The following is an 18,779-nucleotide window of genomic DNA, read 5'->3' as shown; positions in this document are numbered from 1 at the left end:
ATTTGGTACATCACGCCATCCCTGCAGCTGAGCACAGCTTTGACACAGAGTAACTTTGCATCAGGATCACGTGGTCCAAATAAGACACTCCCATTGAACTAAAGTAACCTTGAGAAAGGGCTGACAAAGAGATGATCAGACAGAGCGACAGAGAGAGACAGAGAGGGCACTTCTCGTGCTCTTTAAAATAATCGAATTGCTATCTTAAGCATCTTCATATGTCATAGGTCGCAGATGCCAACAGACTTAATAAACTGATCCGTAAGGCCAGCAATGTTGTGGGGATGGAGCTGGACTCCCTCAAGGTGGTGTCGGAGAGGCGGATGCTGTCCAAGATAAAGACAATGTTGGATAACACCTCCCACCCACTCCATGACATGTTGGTCAGTCACAGGAGCTCGTTCAGTGAGACACTGAGATTACCGAAAAGCACCACTGAACGACACAGGAAATCATTCCTGCCTGTGGCCATCTCCCTGTACAACGCATCCACTTAACACACTGTTTGCTGCTACAACTACACATGTTTCTTTTCCAAATATTTATTTATAAGTGACTTATGTATGTATGTATGTATGTATGTATGTATGTATGTATGTATATATATGTATATATTGTACTATTCTTAGTTAGCGTATTGTCTGTCTTGTCTTAATGTTGGTTTAAAATGGAGCACTGTAACAAAAAATAATTTCCCCCAGGGATCAATAAAGTATTCTGATTCTGATTCTGATTCTGATGTAACTACACCACAGATTATTTTTGGAGGCTCTTACTTTTATTTGACCTTTTCTTTGTGTGTTTAGTTAAAACTGAAACCCTCATAAGTGTCTCTGGTAACATAGTGGCCTAAATGCTATTAATTCATCTTCACACATAACTCCTCAGTGAGCAGGCTGGTCACCACTGGAGTGACCAACAGGCTTATGGTGTTGCCATCATGTGACTGACCTTATTAAATGGGTCACTCCTCTCGACCAGTAATCTGTCACTCCCAGCAATGCCACCTTCTCCTTTTCTCTTCCTCCTGCGAAGAAGACACTGATGAGGCAAAGAGCAGGCGAGCCTTCAGAGGGAAAATTAGCCGGGTCCATTTATTCAAAGTGGATGAATGAACAAGCAGACCCACAAACAGAGGATGAAATCAAATTTAAGACTGTGAATGTCTTTTTAATCTCAGTGTGGTCTGTAAAAACTAATCATGTCACCTGTGGTGTGTCAGCTGCACGACACGAGGAGGACGAATGGAGTTTTTGGTGAGGTCACTGGAATTGAGTTTATTGACAAGATGGCGGCGCGCACGGGTGCAGCGGCTCTTAGCTCTCCAGTTTGGTGCTCGTTTTTACTTTTAATGTGGATATTTTTGAATGTTTGCAACGCCGCCATCTCTTACAGTCGCCAGAACCTAATTGACCTAGGTTTTAAATATAGTTTGTCTGTTTCTGGCGACTATCAGCGAACACACAACATCCTGGTGGAGATAGCGAGACCGCCAGGGTCACCGTGGATGGTCTGCCCGCCCAGCAAGCGTAGAAGGCGACGGAGGGAAAGAAAGCAGAAGAGGGGATGCCGGTCGGGCTCAGACGCTAGGCTACGCAAACATCCACACCGGCCAGCACTTCCGAGCCTTTTCCTATCGAACGCCAGATCCATCACCCACAAACTTGACGAATTGGAGCTACAGATAGCCAACACAAGCTTTGCACGTAACTGCAGCATTATTCTTATTACGGAGACGTGGCTTCACCCGCTGATTCCCGACGCTGCAGTCGAGTTAGCAGGCCGCACGCTACACCGGCATGACAGAAACAGCAACTCAGGTAAAAGCAGAGGAGGGGGCTATGTGTTTACGTGCATAACGAGTGGTGTTGTAACAGCAGGATCATTCACACACACTGTTCTCCTGATTTGGAGGTTCTGGCAGTCTCGTGCAGACCTTTTTACATCCCGAGGGAGTTTACAGTAGTTATTGTGATAGCTGTTTATATACCGCCGGATGCTAACGTTAGCACGGCTCTCAGCCTCTTGCTCAACACCATAAACAAACAACAGCTTGCCCACCCCGATGGGGTTTTTATTGTCGCCGGCGACTTTAACAAAGCGTGCCTAAAGACTGTGCTTCCTAAATTTATCCAGTTTGTGGACTTTGCTACGAGAGGAGAACACACTTTGGACCATGTCTATTCAAACATCAGGCATGCTTTCAGAGCGACACCCCTCCCCCACCTGGCTGGATCTGACCACCTCTGCATGTCCCTCACCCCCACCTACACCCCCCTGCTGAGAAAAACAAAGCCCCAGACAAAGACAATAAAAACCTGGCCTGAAGGAGCCCTTTCTCAACTGCAGGACTGCTTCTCAACAACTGTATGGGATTTATTCTCCAGCCACAACCTCCAGGAGTACACGGACACTGTACTCTCGTACATCAGGAACTGTGTTGACAATGTCACCGTCAACAAAAGGGTCAGGGTGTTTCCAAATCAAAAACCCTGGATGAATAGCGAAGTGCAATCCCTCCTAAAAAGCCGCAACACTGCCTTCAAGTCAGGGGACAGGGCTGCGTATAGGGCGGCCAGGGCAGACCTGAGTAGAGGCATCAGGAAAGCTAAGGCTGCCTATAGGAGGAGGATTGAAGATCACTTTGCTGACAACGACCCCAGAAAAATGTGGCAGGGGATCAATCACATTACCAACTACAGAAGCAATAACCAGGCAACATCTAGGACTGATGCCTCACTGGCTGAGGATCTAAACCGTTTCTTCGCCCGCTTTGAGACGACCAAGCCCTCAGCTGCCACACCACTTCCACCCGCCCCCAGCACTGGCACACTAACACTTAGGGAGCACCAAGTGAGGTGTGTTCTAAGGTCAGTGAATCCCAGGAAGGCGGCAGGTCCTGATGGAATACATGGAAAGGTTCTCAGAGCATGTGCTGACGAACTGACCGGAGTCTTCACTAAAATCTTCAACCTTTCCTTGTCATCAAACACCGTCCCGCCCTGCCTCAAAACCTCCACCATCATCCCCATCGCCAAGAAGACAGCTGTGGCCAGCCCAAATGACTACAGGCCTGTTGCACTTACGCCTGTAGTGATGAAGTGCTTTGAGAGACTGGTCTGTCAGCACATCAGGGCCGGTCTGCCTCCCACTCTGGACCCTCACCAATTTGCCTACAGGACAAATCGTTCCACCGAGGACGCTATCACCATAGCGCTCCACACTGCGCTGAGTCACCTGGAGCACCGAGGAAGCTATGTGAGAATGCTCTTTCTGGACTTCAGCTCAGCATTCAATCATATCATCCCGGAGATCCTGGTCCAGAAACTGTCTCACCTGGGACTCTCCACCCCCATCTGCCTCTGGATCAAGGACTTCCTGACAAATAGACCACAGTCTGTCAGACTCGGCCCCCACCGGTCCAGCACCATCACACTCAGCACCGGGTCTCCACAAGGATGTGTTTTGAGTCCCCTCCTGTTTACGCTCTACACATCCGACTGCTCCCCTACCCATCTCTCAAACACCATCATAAAGTTCGCGGATGACACCACAGTGGTTGGACTCATCTCAAGGGGGGATGAGTCGGACTACAGAGATGAGGTCAACAGACTGACTGAGTGGTGTTCAGTTAACAACCTCCAACTGAACACCACGAAAACTAAAGAACTTATCTTGGACTTCAGGAAGGGCAGAGCAGACCCGGCCCCACTTTACATTCACGGGAGCTGTGTGGAGAGGGTACACTCCATGAGGTTTCTGGGCGTGCAGATATCTGATGACCTCTCCTGGACTGCAAATACTACAGCGGTGGTTAAAAAGGCCCAGCAGCGTCTCCACTTTCTGAGAGTGCTCAGGAGGAACAACCTGGAGGAGAGGCTGCTGGTGACATTTTACAGAGCCACCATAGAGAGCATCCTAACGTACGGCATAACAACATGGTATGCAGGGTGCTCAGCTGCAGACAGGAAAGTACTACAGAGGGTCATCAACACAGCCCAGAAGATCACTGGCTGCTCTCTGCCCAGCCTGGAGGTCACTGCAAACTCTCGGTACCTCAGCAGAGCTGGCAATATCATCAAGGACCACTCTCACCCCAGCAACCAACTGTTTGAACTATTACCGTCAGGCCGACGGTACAGGTCACATAAAACCAGGACAAACAGATTCAGGGATAGCTTCTTTCCCAGAGCTATCACCGTAGTAAATAAGCACAAAAACAATTGAACCTATTCCATACCGTCACTGTCATTATATTATGCTGCTATTCATACTGTCATTATATTAATGCTGCTATCCTGTATATATTGTACATACTATTGTTTGAGTACTTACGATTGTTTTTTTTGTACTTTTTATATTTTACATTTATATTTATTATTGAAACTTGCACCAAGGGAGTGGCACTCCAATTTCGTTGTACTCTGTACAATGACAATAAAGGCTATTCTATTCTATTCTATTCTATTCTATTCTATTCTATTCTATTTATTTTGCAATGGGATCAAAGTACACATACGAGGAAAAAATAAGGGAAAAAACAGTTCAGTAGCTAAAAGATATCACTGCAAAATCATCAAAAGTTAGCATATACTATTATGGAATATAATTATATTATACTTACAGAAACATGGGGTGTACAAATATGTAGCCATGAAAATTGTATTTCTATTATTTATTTTCAAAAATGTCAAAAGTTTTAATTTGAAATTTGGATAGACAGGAAACGGGAAGTGTAGAAAACAGTGGGAAAAGCATGGCTACACCTTTTAGGCAATTTATGTTAAATGCAAAACAATCCTTCAGATGAGTCCTTCAGAAAGCAAAGGCTGTAAGTTCTATCAGTACCTTGTATGTCCAGAAATTAATAATAGTGTGTTTTGTGACATTTTTAGCCTGTAAGCTAATGATACAAGTGTATGTTTACCCGTTGCTAGCTTGTTGTCCGTTATATTAATACCAGATTGCATATCTATAGGATACTGATTTTGTATTCTACTGTGTTATTGGATAACTATACTTATGTGCAGATAATATGATAGTCTATTAAGAGTTGTTTTATATGTCTTTCTAGTTTCACTCCAGTTCATTGATGTCAATTCATTATGTCATGTCATTAAAGGATCAAACACGCTCTCTTTCCTGGCTCTTGAAAAGGAGTTTGTCTGGCTGTTTATTAATGTTCACGCTCAAGGAGTTCAACACATAGGGAGAACAGTACATGGGGTGATTAGTAAGGAGTCAGAGGGAATAAAAAGCCGATATAGAGAGGGGAAAAGGCTCTCTAAAGGAATAGAAACCTTTATTTTAAGATTTAAAAAATCTTTCAGCCTCTCGTTCCATTATAGGCACATATTTAACTTTACAGCAATAAAGTTAATAACTCCCTTTATTATTCTGCTGCGCTTTTAATCATCTGTTGCTTTATCAATAAGAGCAGAGGTGAACGTGTTTCTGCTGAATGACCAGATGGGATACTTTTATGTCATGTAATCAAGTGGAATTATAGAGTTTATGGATATTATTTCCTTTTATTGATACAACTGAGTCTGATGGGCCTGCATGCATTCATATTATTTAGTATCTTTTATTATCCTTCATCAGTCAGACAATTATTATTATTATTAGTAGCAGTATACAAGTTTACACAAAGCAACCAGCAGAATTGCCCAGATGCAGAATGGGGCAAAGATCATGGATGCTGGGATAGATAAACCAGAAATGATGTAAGTGGAGGGATAAATTAGGGGTGGGGGTGGGGCGGAGATCTTTTATGGCTCCAGAAGAAAACACACCAGAAGAAACCCTTGTTGGCAACCACACAGAGGTAAGATGTTTCTTGTAGTTGGTCACCAGGTTTGCACACATCTCAGGAGAGATTTTGGCCCACTTCTTTTCTTCTTGGCTGTGGCCTGCAGACTTCTGTCAGATTTGCAGGTGTTAACTGGCAAACTCATGTTGAGCAGGGTGACCTTGGAGTCACAGCTGCCTTCAGATCATTAGCATATCCCTGTAGTTTTGGACATCTTTCTCATTGTCATGCTCACCCCAGGAAGCAAGACCTTGCATGGATCTCCGGACTGATAGTCATTTTATATTTCTTCCTTTTCCAAATGATCACAACAAGAAGCTTGGCATCTTGTCATCAAGCTTCTTGTTGAGCCCGTCATTCTGTCTCTCCATTAAAATGAAACTATTATAAAAATTAGACTGTTCTGTTTTTCCTTTTTGGAAATGAGAAAACGTAAAAATTCCACAGGGATTCAGATAATTATTGCCCCCCCATGTGACTCTTCATGAGTTGGCTTTGGAACCATATTTTGATGACACACACATAAATGGATGCATACAATGTAAAAACAATAATAGTCAACTGTAATGGGTAGAAAATGAGGCATAATGCAGGATAAAACATGGCTTATTTCCATAGTGGTACCTTATTGTTTTAGGGTTTTAGGCTTGGGAATGTTACATATTCTTTTTATATTTTAAATAATCTTATCATTCTAACTTTCTCTATGACCGTAATTTTTAGACTATAAAGCGCACTTAAAATCCTTTAATTTTTTTTAATCAAAAATTGACAGTACACCTTATAACCCTGAGCTGCTTATGTATAAATTCTAGTTGTGTTTACTGACGTCAAACCGATTTTATGTGGTACACGGTGCTCAAAAATCTATCAAAAAATGTTTTAGTATGACTTTGGTAAGCTAGGAAAGCGCACCGCTTGATGGATTGTTGGCGCATTAAGGCTACCATAGTCAGGAGCTTCGCAGAGTAATCTGGGTCCAAAACTCCGTCCGCTTCAGGTCCCAAAGTCAAGCGAACACTGTGGCATCACTGAGAGTTAAAAACTGTCTAAATTCTTTCATCTTTAATAAAATGATCAGTTTTGCTGCTTTACCAGGTGTAACTATGAAGTTTAACATCCAGGCATCCATGAAAACAGAATTTATTAAATTTAACAGAGTTAGAAGTTAGCAGGAAGTTAGCTCGCTAGTTTCCACCTAAGTATGATATAGCATGTTCTGACTGAGAGATTTGTGAAAAAATTAAAACGTACAGCTCTGCTATCACTTCCAACATAAATGAAGACAGAAAACTAAACAGCAGTGATGTTTGTAGGGTTACTGAAGTTGGGCTAGCTGGTATATATTAATGTGCTATGTGATCGCTAGCAACACAGCTATGTTAGCATAACAAACACAGTGAAGCTGGAAGATGAACCCTAACCCTTTTCCACTCGATAAAAGTTAACACGAGAGTTCCCGATGGTACAAATGCAATCACATGGCAGGATGCTGTAAACAAACCAAACTTCAGTCAGTAGAGCAACTGAGATAATCCATCCACAATAGGAGGTTAGTCATTAATATACTGCAACAACATGGGAATAGAGCAGCTGTGAGAGAATTTAATATTAATGAATCGATGGTACAGAAGTGGAGGAAGCAAGAAGAATGAGTTGAGTAAAATCAGACTTTTCTGACTGTTTTTTTTCACTTAATGCGCCTTATAATCTGGTGCGCCTTATGCATGAAAACAGACTCGTTCATCGACGGTGTGCCTTATGGTCCGAAAAATACAGTAAGTGTCACTATATTTAAGAACACAGCACATGAGACAAAAAGTCCTTAAATTTGAGAAGCTGATAAGTTAGAAAATGTTTGCACTTTTGCTTAAATAATGAAGGAAATGAGCCTACTTATTCATTTTTTGCTAATGGTGGCAATCAGCTAATGAGGTATTTGGTTGGTCCTTTTACTTTAAGAATGTTTCTTCTTCTTCTTTTATCCTCTTCACAGTAGCTTTAAAAACACTTTTGCCTACTTAAATTTTTAATATTTTAAAATGGAGTATCTATTTTTTGTGCACAACATAACCTAAAATTCTTTACAATTCAGTGGGAAGTAACAGCTTCAACTGGTAGGTTCTTTTCAGATAAATGTTAGCATAACAAAAACCATTATTCACTTCAGTTTTATCTATATAGCACCATTTGCCAAAAAAAAGTTGCCTCAAGATGCTTTATAAAGAGGCAAAGACCCTAAAATATTACAGAGATAAATGGCCTGTATTTATATAGCGCTTTACTAGTCCCTAAGGACCCCAAAGCGCTTTACATATCCAGTCATCCACCCATTCACACACACACACTGGTGATGGCAAGCTACACTGTAGCCACAGCCACCCTGGGGCGCACTGACAGAGGCGAGGCTGCCGAACACTGGCGCCACCGGGCCCTCTGACCACCACCAGTAGGCAACGGGTGAAGTGTCTTGCCCAAGGACACAACGACCGAGACTGTCCAAGCCGGGGCTCGAACTGGCAACCTTCCGATTACAAGGCGAACTCCCAACTCTTGAGCCACAATCGCCCCACAAGAGAAACCCAATATCCAGACGTTCCCCTATGAGCAATCACTTGGTGACAGTGGGAAGGAAAAGCTCCCTTTAAACAGGAGAAAACCTTCAGTTGAACCAGGCTTAGTAAATGGCAATCACCTGTCACAAACGGCTGGATTGAGGGGAATAAGAAGAGAGAGTATGAACTCAACTGTGGGAGCAAGAAGAGAAGAGAAGATTTAATTACATGCAGTGGTGGCATAAAAACACATGAGCAGTGAAAAGAGATGAGAGGAGAATTGCTCAGTGCTAATGAGCTAACTAATGGATAGTTCAGGGTCACCTGATTCAGCCCCAACCAGAAGCTTTAAAATAAAAGAGTTTTATTCATAAAAGCAGAGTTTACAGGGAGTCAATGGTAAAAAGCTAATATGGGAGACAGATGATCTCCCTTTCTGCCAGTACGCTCTGTGATTCATGCTTTGGATTAACTGAAGGCTTTCGAGGGATAATTCAGAAAAGAAATAATGAATGCATGAACTAACTTGTCAGCGCTACTCTAAGGCAGGACATTCTAATTTTGGCAATACCATTCAGAAAGAAATGAAGAAGAATGAAGGAAGTCCTACATATTTGTTTGCACATTGAACAACATATCGTGATCAAAATTGGCTCCAAGGTTCCTCACAGTGCTGCTGGAGGCCAAGGCCATGCCATCCAGAGAAAGCATCTGGCTAGAAAACACGTTTCTATGTTTTTTACGGCTAACCTGAGCTTTATCACAATCAAGAGAACAGAATTATCAGCATTGAATGCTGCACTGGGGTCTAGCGGTACAAGCACAGAGACAAGTACAATGTTAGACACCAAAATAATATTATTACTGTCAATAAAAACCTCTAAATCTTGAGTGAAACTCTTCTAATAAACCATTGCTCTGCAAGTGATTTTAGAAACTAAAGGAAGGTTGGAAACAATGGACAAGGAGGGGCAAGCGGTCTAGGCAGGGTGGCACATACCTCTTCTGTGACGTATATGTGAAAATCACCGAAATGTAAATGAAGCAGGGCTGATTTTAGGATCAGAGCTTTGGGGGTGCTGAGCACCCAGAGAGCTGCCCAGCCAGGCAACATAAACTTTACTCGTCACAATGAGACTTCTTCCCTGTTTCTGTCAGTCCCTGCATCCTTAAATGTCTCCAGTTGTCCTGAGTTCCCTCTGAGTGTCTCCTTAGTGCATTTAAACCTGTCCTCATTGTCTGTTGTCTTCATCTCCGTTATTAGTCATCATAATTTTACCATCTCTGTGCAAGTCTGTAAATTTCTTTATTAAATCATAAGATTCTTAAATTCATCAAGTCTCTCTGTGCCTGGGTCCTCGTCACAAAACATGACATCATTGTTTTGTACATTTTAACACAATTGAATCCCCACATTTGTGAAAGAAAAGCAAAACACTTTTTTAAAGTCTGTAACAAAACCATCAAATCAGATAAAGGTTATTTAAATGCTGCAAATGAAGAATGGATTGGATTAAAAAAATACATATCCTAACCTTAATTACTGGGGGAAAATGATGCTCATAGTAAATGAGAAGTAAACTGAGTGTATTTTTTGGACAGAGGTTCACTTTTAATGTGTATGTATAATACAGTACAGATATATAAAAATACACTCCAACTTTGCCTATGGTACAATGTATACAATGTATGAAAAGATCTTTACTGCAGATACTACTATGGCTCTGCAGATTTTTTTCTTTTATTTTAACCTATGTCGCCTCACCTTGAAGTTGGCAAATCTGTCTATCACTTTTGGTGGTCAACTCTCTGAAGCAGTTTAACAGTTTCTGTTGTGCCTGTCACTATTCCCTGTCTGTTTTCTTACCTGGTTCTTCCTGACCTTGTACTTTCTCCTCACATTCCCCTCTTTCCTCCTCTCTCCCTCTTTGGACTGACAATCACAATAGATGGTATTCAATTAGATGAAAAAATTACATTGATATGAAAAAAAAATATTATTAAGATCACTAATAAAAAAAGTCCTTTCTCAGTGTACTTTCAACCAAAAGGCAAATAACCAAACCACATGTACATCTAATAAAAGATATAAATATTGAAACACTGATCCAATATTATCCTTTATTGACGGATCATTTGTTCTTACATTTGTACCTGAATGTGGCTCCTGGGCTTAATATCGGCACATGCACATATGACAAAATGACCAGCTTCTCTCATTCCATTTCAAACAGGACAGTGGCAACAACAGCAGGCTACGGACAATTATAAGTTTTAGATTTTAAATAGGCTGTATAAATTTCAATGGGAGCAACAGGGCGGTCAAATGTTGCTGATTTTACTACAGAGCAGGATGGATTGTAGGGTAGCAAATATCATCAGAAAACACATTTTCAGAGGCGAGCTGGAACAAACCATTTTTCTTTTTTTGGGGGGGGGGGGGGGGGGGTATCTATACTTTTGTTGTTAAAATGTTACGTCTCAACCAAGTACTGTATGCTTTTTACATTTTCAGTAGTGTGTCACACAAACAGCAAATATTGTCAGAAAAGTAAGAAATCTTTGGGGGTGCTTTGATTCATTTTGATTTTAGCCCATTACCAAAAATGGGCTAAAATCGCCCCTGAAATGAAGTAAACAAAATATCCACAAAAACACTTTAAAACTGTTTATTGTATCTCTTCAAAGAAAACAAAGGCTATAAGAGCCTTTTGGACAAACCAGCAATTAATTTTTATCAGTATTATTTACCAGTAAGAGTTTGGAGGGGGGGCTCTCTACAGCAGGGGGGTAGTTGCCCCCCCTTGGCCCCCTATAGATCCGCCCCTGGTTGGAAATCAGTCTGGAGTTGGCTATGATAGTTGAATTAAGTAAAGAATTTTAAAGCAATGGTTTATTTACAGCCACTTTAAAAACCTGTGGTACATAACCTATACAGAAGATTATCACATAGAATACACTGCAAAAAAAAAAAAAAAAAAAAAGAAGTCTAGTGGGGCTCCCCTGTCATGTTTCTGAAAATGATCAAGTTCAGATAAAAGCAGCTCAACATGAGAGTTGCCTCCCAACACAATTTCTAAAAATGTTTAGTTCATGTAACTGTTGGAGGCCCTGAAAGGCAAAACGTTTGACTATTTCACAAAAAGGGAAGGAGTAAAGTCTGAACAATGAATCCAGTGTGTCGCTAAAGACAGCTTTTCTTTCTTCCTGTCATATGACTCACGGCCCTCAAATTTTGAAACATTTTAGGATGACTTGATATCAAAAATAGGAATTCCTAGGAATTTACAGAATATACAACATTTGAAGCAGTAATATTGGGGACACCTTTGAAAGTACACTGTATTGGCAACAGAGCAAAGGCTCCGAGTACTGCTTGCATCACTTCTTATTCATTGATTTATTTTTATACTTAAACTATAATTTGAAATTCCAAATCAACTGTTTAATGCCTACAAAGTCTGATGTAACATGTTTCTTTCAAGCAGTACAGCGACTGGCCTGATGGGGGTGCTAAACTCTATAAAGCTCCACTGTGTGAAACAGATTCAGGAGGCCTGTTTGGGTGAAACTTGAGTAGTTGACCTGAGGGCTGAGTTTTAGGCTGATCTTGGAAAGCCAACATGCTTCCTCATGTCTGCTGGTATAGAAACTCATCCTCCCTTACCAAATAGTGGCAAGATATCTTTATATTATTTTTCTCCCCCACTTTAATTGCCTTCTATTATATACCTATAATACTTTAATTTGCAGGTGCTAAGTAAAGTATACAGGTGTTATCCCACTAAAAAGAACTGCGATCTGCATGTCCTTTGGAAGGTGACAATTGGGAGTAGTTGACATGAAGATTACTCATGTGAGAAAAGAAGCAGAAGAAAACAATCACCTGAGACAGAACAGTCTTCACAGTTAAGTCTTTTGACTGCAGTCAAAAGACAAGCAAACTGGATTTGCCGGTGAAACAAACACAATTATAAAAGCTGAAGAAAAACTTGCACCTTCAGTTTAACGTTTTGGCTAAAGTTGAAGGAAGGCTTTGAATCGCTCCAGTGTAGGTAAGCTGTCAAAAGGTGAGTCTAAGGCGAGATTGGTGACTAGAGCCTTAAATTACATTTTCTTGCTGCATGTAGGTGACCTTAATGTCCAGACTAGCTCGGGGTAAGCACAGAGTGCAATAGATTTTAGAGGAATTTGGTCAGTTGGGAGTGAAATCACATTGGATGCAGTTTGAAACAGACAGTCAAGTGTTTTAATCAGTCACTGGTGTTCGCTGAAAGCCTGTTTCAGAATTAAGGTGAGGTATAGGGGCTAGGTTGATGAACCAGGTAACTGTCATGTTGTAGTTATGTATTTTCAGGTATAATGGATTTTAAATAAGAACACACACACACACACACACACACACATATATATATGCGGGTTAGAAAAATTGGTTCACATCAATTGCATAATAACGCTGCACAATTTTAAAGATCCTTAAAAACTTAACATTATTTTTTTTTTTTAATTTGTTTTTAAAGTGATTCTCTTAACTAAACTATGATGATGCTGGTGCTGGTTTTGTTTCATGCCAGCTGCAGTGAATTCCTATAATTCACCTGTTTCTTTGCACACTGGCACACAGGCTGCCTGCCAAAAAAGAAAGAAGAAGAATCGGTGGGAAAAACGGGATGACTTTCCCTTTTCCAATCCAGATCTCTGTATTCGTTTGGGAAATCCCACAGACCCCCGCGGGAAAAACTCCCTGCAATTCCCTCGCGGGTACGCGCAGGCGAGCGTCACGTAAAGCATGCGCGAGCACGCGAACTCGCCACACCACACGGGAAGCCCCTAAATGGACAGATACATTATCTGAGACAAAGCTTCATGTGTGGGGTTTCCCAATTTTCCTCCAAGTGAACTCACCCCGTTACATAAAAAGACCTGCGGGTGCAGTTACGCTATCAGGTGCAGTTACGCTATTTTTAAGCACCGAAATTCAGGATACAGGTTACTAATGGTCATATTTCTATTCACTCTGCCAAATTTCCCTCCAAGTGAACTCACACGATTATAACTACAATGACCTTCAGCGTGTATTTGATGCAATCAAGCTAAGAGACTGAGTCGATATTTACGACACACGATATGAATGATTGCCATATTTCTATTCACCCCCGCAGTTTTGTGCCCGTTGTTTCATTACGTTGAATTTCGCGAATGCTTGATATTGCTGCGAGCGCGCGCCCATGCAGGATGTGTTGTGTAAAACGCTCCGCAGGTCCTGTATTTGCAGATAAACAGCTGCTGCTGCTTCCGCATCGTCCGATGCCGCTCTCTTTTCCCGCTGTCAAGGCAGTACAAGAGTTCAGTCTGCATGACCCATATCCATGCGCCCAGCAAGCCGGTATCACACTGCCCCCAGCGGCCATTGAAAATTGCTACACCATTTCTTGTAAATGCCTGAATTCTCAGGCAGGTCGCTGTTTATACTAAAGGGTTGGTCCCATGCACATGTTTGTCATGCCAGACTGTGGGGGAGACTTTTGGCTTGTGGAAGACGAATGCGTGCGCGCGTGCTTTGGAAATGAATGCACGCGCTCTCAGACTTTAATAGTGTTAACTTTGCACAACCTCCAAAGCAAAATTATTATAAGAATGCGTTATTATGATCACTATAATCGAAATACGGTGCATAACAGGTTGCGATAATATAACAAGTCGGCTGTTAGGGTTTAATGTCAAATCTTAATGTGAGTTAAATATAATTTGCCACTTGCAAATATTTGCACTATTTGCACAAAGCACTATCTGTAAGGTGAATAGCTTACAAAGGAGGGAGCGGGGAAAGAAACTCGAGTGACACATGAGTTGGGTCATTTAGTTTGATGATCTAGTCTACGTGCAGCAATCAACTGTATTCCACACGTGTTGTTTTTTAACTTCCTTCTAGCTCTCAACAGCGTGATTTCTCGGAAATCCTTTGCTACTTGCTGAAGCAAAGGATCACAGCGCATGCTCCAAACACACTGTAAAAAAGGTCAGTCCTATTATAAGAGGACTTTCAGTCAATTCAATAATAAACCTTCAAATTGTATTTTTTTTAGTTATAACAGGGTGGTAATGCGCAAATATGCAGATATGACATTAATAAAGTAGCTACTGTAAACAACTACAAGGTTATCGTCAAATAACCAATACATTTTCAAAGGCTTGATAAACACACCTCTCACTTTTTTTTTTTTTTACTGAGGACATTTTTTATAGCACCAAGCCTCCTGCCGGGGAATACCCGCCACTGGAGTGGCTGTGTATAAATTCTGCACACGAAGCTGTCGGTACTCACTTGTACTCAGAAAACGTTTACAAGTGGAACACTTAAAGACGAGAAGAAGCTTTTCTTAAACCAACGGGATTATTGTTGCATTTTTTTCCTCCTGGAATCACAAAGCAAATTAATCTGTAAGTATAGTGATATCAATTTAACATCCCTGCTCTATTTTTTAAAAGCTAAATGATGTTATTGGGATGATTTCTTTGAAAGAAATATGATCTATTATTACTTTAGGAGTCTGTCTTTCTCTCACGCTGTGTGTTTGAGAATGAACATTGAATTAAATAACATGCAAATAGATGCAAAGTTTTTAATGCACATTTCAAACTCGAATTTTTTAATTCTGTGACATTTTTGCCAAGCCTGTGTTGAGTTGCGCTCGTTTGCTCTAAGGAATTAAGAAACCTTTTTTAGGGGGGGAATATTCGCTTACCATTCTAGATTTTTAAACTTTTGCGCTACAGGATTAATAAAAATAACTGCATAACTGCATGAGTTATTTTTAGTTATTTTTTCTTCTTGTTCCTTCCAACCTTTCTAAACTAACGTTGACTCCTACACGTAAACACCTCCCTGAGCGCGCTGATTGCCCTGGCCATGAACTCTTCTGTCCCGCGCAGCAAAGAAGCAGTAGTAAATCTAAGCCGGGGCTGAGATGCGGGAGTTTATTTCCTTTTACCGCTGCGCTTCACACGCTGCATTACAGCATTTCTCTAAACTTTCTTCTGCTGCTGCATTTTTTTAGGCAAACATGCCAGTGTCAAGGATGAGAATGAGGCCATGGCTGGAGAAGATGATCGAATCCAATACAGTTTGGGGTCTGGCTTGGATTGACAAGGTGAGAAGCTTTCTTATCCTATTATAATACAGTGAACTGGTTCATGTAAATAGGAACTGCCTGCAAATAAGTAATGATAATTCAGAGTACAGGAATAGATATTTGGAAATCTATTTGTTGTAGGATTGATGCCTCTCCCCATGAGACAGGGAAGTGATTTCTGCAAAGCTGCACATGTTTTTATTGATGCTGAGTTGTCCCCTTGCTGTGCATACAGTATTAGCGTGTTACAAACATTGACCTGGTTTGAAGCACTAGCTTGGGATGGGTCTTAGTGTTGCAGTGTTACTTTGAGGCGTGCTATAGTTAAAGCCACTTCACAGCTATGCCTGTGGCACTTCAAACAGGTGAAAATAGGCACGATGAGGTAGCTGAACGGAAGCTTGGTTTCTGCTTGGGAGATAACACATTACATTCTCTCAGTAAGCGCAATTACCCACGATCCAACTTAATATATATAAAAATTTTTATATTTCCCAGGAGAAAACAATGTTTTCCATCCCCTGGAAGCATGCAGCTCGACATGGCTGGGAGGTGGACAAAGATGCATGTCTGTTCAAAGAGTGGGCCAAACACACAGGTGAGAAAGCCTGAATAAGCCTGCCACCTGTTCAGAACAACTCTTCTTTACAGGATGAGGAAGTGTACTAAACTAGCATGTGCCAATGCATTTTACAGGGAAATATTCAGAGGGCCAAGTTTGTGACCCCAAGACATGGAAAGCCAACTTCCGCTGTGCAATGAACTCACTGCCTGACATTGAGGAGGTGAAAGACAAAAGCATTAACAAAGGCCACCAAGCTATGCGCGTCTTCAGGATGCTGCCTGCTAGTCAAAAATCTAAAGGTGAGAAAACTGACAGGAAATGAACGTTTGTTCTTTTTGGCGAATTAACATTGCGCTCAGTATCTTCAATTCATGTGCTCTACAGTCTCAGTGGTAAAGAAAGTAAGTGACCAAAATGTTTTTCTTTCCTCTGCACAGATAAACGGACTAAATCAAGGGAATCGAAGGGAAGGAAGAAGGTAAATGCTATCACTGTTACTATAGCTCTAGTGACACTTGTTTTTAAATAGCATACTCAAAATATTCCTCATTTACACTGATCTAGATACTGAATGTATAGCTTTGTAAAATAATGCTACTTCGTAGCTGTGCAGGAAACAGACATACACATATGGATTTGAATGTCTCGATTTTCATTTCAAACATCTCACTTAATTTCTCTTTGATTTGTTCTTGCAGAATTCAGTGGTTAAGATGGAAGAGAGGGAAGACAGCTACAGTGACACTCAGTCTCCCATCCCTGCACTGGTGCCAGAAAGCACACAAGAAAACAGAGTTGACAGCACAGTGCAGACAGAACAGCCAGGTGAGCAAGTTTGAAAAATCTGTACCGAAAATGTTCAGATAAACAGTGTGTTTGAATCTAAAAGTCAAAGTGTACTCAATACGTTTGTTTGCCATTTTTGCAGATTACTTCTTTCCAACTGAGGTTCCTGATTGGTCTTCAACAGTTGAGATTGGCCCTGACTCCTTCATCAACAGATTTCAGGTTTCACCTGATCACAGCTCCGGTAAGACAACAACACATAGCTCATACTTGCTAGTAAATGACTTTGGCTTAGCTTGGAATAATTCAACTTAAATAGAAACTTAAATACTCATGTTCCTTTCTGTTTTTCTCCCCTTCTCATCGCTGTGATCGTGCAGACTACGACTGTCCAGAAGATATTATTGAGGTAAGCATAACCTACAGGTCTTACCCTAGTTAGAAAGCAACATTTCATTGACAGGAATACCCATGTTTGTCTTATTCTGCTTGGTTTGGCTCATGCAATAATACCCAAAACACTAATAAGCATGTTTTGTGTTGAAAAACTAGTTGGGCCAAATATAGCCATACTCAATCCAGTGTTACTCTTTCAGATTTGCAGAAAACTGGAGAAAGAAACTTCACACTGGATGACAACAAGCAGTTTAGACGACAAGGGGTTCCTGTGCAATGAACCATGCACCAGTCCAGGGAGCCAGTGGAGTGAGTCTTCATCAGGTAAATGTTGCTAGTTGGAAGCTGTCATGTAGCTGCTGCTTAAACACCACAGTCCATGCCAGCAATTTAAGAATTTAATTGTAGAATTTAGTCAACATCAATGAATATGGTTAGATTTTGTTGTATATTACATTAGCAATCAAAATAATGCTATCAGTTTTAAGTCACATGACTTGGTTTAACTGACCTTGGATTTCGCTCTTTGTTTTGCAGTCGACGATGTAGACGACACACGGCCACAGTACACAACTCTTGCAGACATCCCAAATTCCACAGATGAATTCTGGAACAGCTTTTGCCAACAGATCCCACTTTTGCTTTAAAAAAGTAAAGGACATGACAGGACAATTCTTTTACACTGGACTTTTAAGAAGCTCCTGAAATCTTCTCCCATCAGAGCTCACCTCTCAGCTAAATCATCCCTTCGCTAGGACACCATCCCACCATCCGGACTTCTACTGTGTGTTTGATGTTTGGAAGCAGTTTGCAGAGCCACCCTCATCGCTCTCATCCCATATGTGAAGTTGTGAACAGAAGTTATAAAGCGCACTGCTGTGTAAAAGGAATTCACATGCTCAACATTGTTTATAGTTTTGGCTGGTTCAAGGCACCATGCTGCTCGTTTTTTTCTCTGTTAAGCTCAGGCATGGTAATTCCATTATCTTAAACAACCTCTGACAATTACAAGATAGTTGTCATTAACCTCATCTTGCAGATATGCTCGCACTCAGTGCTTGTGAAAGTTAGTTAATGTACAGTGTAAAAAAAAATCACATATTTTTTTTCTTTGTTTTTCCGTTATATGTACCAGTGAATTATATGCATCTTTACATCTTGTCGACAAACAGCCCAACAACAGGTGAAAGCTTTTCTATATTGTAAATAGTAATGTGTGTGCGTGTTTTTTTAATAAAATAAACAAAATATGAAACATATAAAAGAATTTTTGTTTTTTCATTCCTATAGCAAGTGGTTTTAAATGGTCTCCTGTTATGAAACTGATCATTTGTAGGTCATGTTTGTGTAAAAAAACATCTATTTGTAACATCTCTTTGAGCAAGTTAATAAACTTAAATTAGAACTAGCAACAATAAACTCTAAAATATTTTGAAGAATTCTAATCACGCTGGTCTAAATGATCACAGCATGCAGTTAATGATGTATTTCTGCAATTTAAATCATTGAGCCTCAAGAGCAGAAAAAAAAGT

The 18,779-nt window shown here is 40.9% G+C and overlaps 1 protein-coding gene across 2 annotated transcripts in view; it reads left to right on the top strand.

Annotated features, from left to right (window-relative positions):
• The window catches only part of irf1b (interferon regulatory factor 1b), a 66,014-nt gene extending 47,548 nt beyond the window's left edge, over window positions 1–18,466 (top strand). The window contains exons 1-10 of one of the 2 annotated variants that reach the window (XM_085364652.1): window positions 14,706–14,808; window positions 15,426–15,518; window positions 15,999–16,098; window positions 16,197–16,364; window positions 16,503–16,543; window positions 16,764–16,890; window positions 16,994–17,095; window positions 17,232–17,260; window positions 17,448–17,571; window positions 17,785–18,466. In XM_085364652.1, coding sequence (XP_085220778.1) covers window positions 15,432–15,518; window positions 15,999–16,098; window positions 16,197–16,364; window positions 16,503–16,543; window positions 16,764–16,890; window positions 16,994–17,095; window positions 17,232–17,260; window positions 17,448–17,571; window positions 17,785–17,894 — 888 coding nt within the window. In that variant the 5' untranslated portion in view covers window positions 14,706–14,808; window positions 15,426–15,431 and the 3' untranslated portion in view covers window positions 17,895–18,466. Of the gene's footprint in view, window positions 1–14,705; window positions 14,809–15,425; window positions 15,519–15,998; window positions 16,099–16,196; window positions 16,365–16,502; window positions 16,544–16,763; window positions 16,891–16,993; window positions 17,096–17,231; window positions 17,261–17,447; window positions 17,572–17,784 lie in introns of those variants that run through there. The other variant, XM_085364651.1, reaches the window with a different exon arrangement.
• The last annotated feature ends 313 nt before the right edge of the window (window positions 18,467–18,779 follow it).

The sequence above is a fragment of the Diplotaxodon limnothrissa genome, linkage group LG10, assembly GCF_057381915.1.
Source record: "Diplotaxodon limnothrissa isolate DT_005_m linkage group LG10, D_limnothrissa_male_GT1.1, whole genome shotgun sequence".
NCBI classification, from domain to species: Eukaryota; Metazoa; Chordata; class Actinopteri; order Cichliformes; family Cichlidae; genus Diplotaxodon; species Diplotaxodon limnothrissa.
The sequence above is the reverse complement of the archived record's forward strand: the minus strand, read 5'-3'. Positions and strand labels throughout refer to the sequence as shown.